The sequence below is a fragment of the Monoraphidium neglectum genome, assembly GCF_000611645.1.
Source record: "Monoraphidium neglectum strain SAG 48.87 unplaced genomic scaffold scaffold05855, whole genome shotgun sequence".
NCBI classification, from domain to species: Eukaryota; Viridiplantae; Chlorophyta; class Chlorophyceae; order Sphaeropleales; family Selenastraceae; genus Monoraphidium; species Monoraphidium neglectum.
This window is the reverse complement of record NW_014007776.1, coordinates 1-1,186: the sequence shown is the minus strand read 5'-3', so window position 1 is coordinate 1,186 and position 1,186 is coordinate 1. Positions and strand designations below refer to the sequence as shown.

Below are 1,186 nucleotides of genomic sequence, written 5' to 3'. Positions count from 1 at the left end.
CGCTGAGTCAGCGCGCCTTGGTCATGCCCGCCGCGACGCGCTCCGCCCCGACCAGCCCCGAGCGGCCACCGCTGGCGGGCGCCGGAGCGCAGGCGCGGCCCGGCGCCGCTGTGGCCGACGGCACGCACACGGGCGCGCGAGGCGACGGCGCGGCTGCGGCGGCGCTCGGCGAGCGCGCCGAGAGCGACCCAGGGCGGCCGAGTGCGGGGGAGCAGGCGCCGGCGCGGGCGGCGAGCCGGCTGTCGGCTGTGGGATGGCCCGCCGGCGGCAGTGCCAGCGAGGGCGGCGCGGCGGGCGCGGGCGCGGCCCCCGAGGACGAGGAGCGGCACGGCGCGGCGCAGGGGCTTGCTGTTAATCGCAGCTCGCCAACCCCTGCTGACGCCCCGGCCACAAGTAACAGCGAAGTCGCCGGCGCCGCCCCTGCCGGCGCGGCCGCGGCCGCGCCCGTGCGGCGCGCGGCGAGCGCGGACAGCGGCGCGGCGGGGGCAGCTGGGGCATGGCATCAGAAGCGGGAGGTGCTGGCGCGCATAGAGACAGAGCTACAGGAGGTGCTCACGGCCAGCGGGCGGCGCGCGGCGCCCTACGTGCCAGTCCGAGGGAGCGCCAGGTGAGGCGGGGCGCGGTGACGTCATTCTCCCCACGCGGCTGCCTGCGATGGGGGTCGGTGAGGACGGCCTCTGTGGCGGCCGGCCGCGGCGCCCGCAACCGAACGCGGAGGGTCGGGCCTGGAACTGTGCCGCCTCCTGCCGTGCTGCGCGTGTTGACGCACTCACGCTCGCGCCTGGCCTACTCACTCATGAGACGACGCCGCTGCCTGGCCTTCAGGAACGCGGCCGCCGCCCTCAGGCACCTCACGCAGCAGCAGCAGGGCCGCAGCGGCGGCGCCGAGGCGCCCTCGGGCGGTTCGGGCACGGACGGGGAGGAAGCCCTCGAAGCGGCAGAGGGGCGCCCCCGCGAGGAGCGTCGGTGGGAGGCGGCGGTCGCGCTCGAGCCGGCGCCGGAGCATGCGTTGGTCTTGGCTGGGGTCGCCGCCGCCGCGCCGGCCGGGGACGAGGCGCTGACGCCCCGCCGCGCGGCCGCGGCCAGGGTGACGACAGGCGAGGGCGGCGGCCTGGCCGCACGGCTGGGGCCGTGGCTGCTGCGCGCCGGCGCGCCCGCAGCGCCGGGCGGCGGCGGCGCGAACGGC

The 1,186-nt window shown here is 79.6% G+C and overlaps 1 protein-coding gene across 1 annotated transcript; it reads left to right on the top strand.

Moving 5' to 3' along the window:
* Positions 1-23: 23 nt before the first annotated feature.
* On the top strand, positions 24-607 carry MNEG_15983 (hypothetical protein; the record flags this gene model as incomplete). Its single annotated transcript, XM_014035546.1, has 1 exon — positions 24-607. A coding segment is annotated over one exon (584 nt), but the record flags the coding sequence as incomplete, so codon positions are not given.
* Positions 608-1,186: the final 579 nt, after the last annotated feature.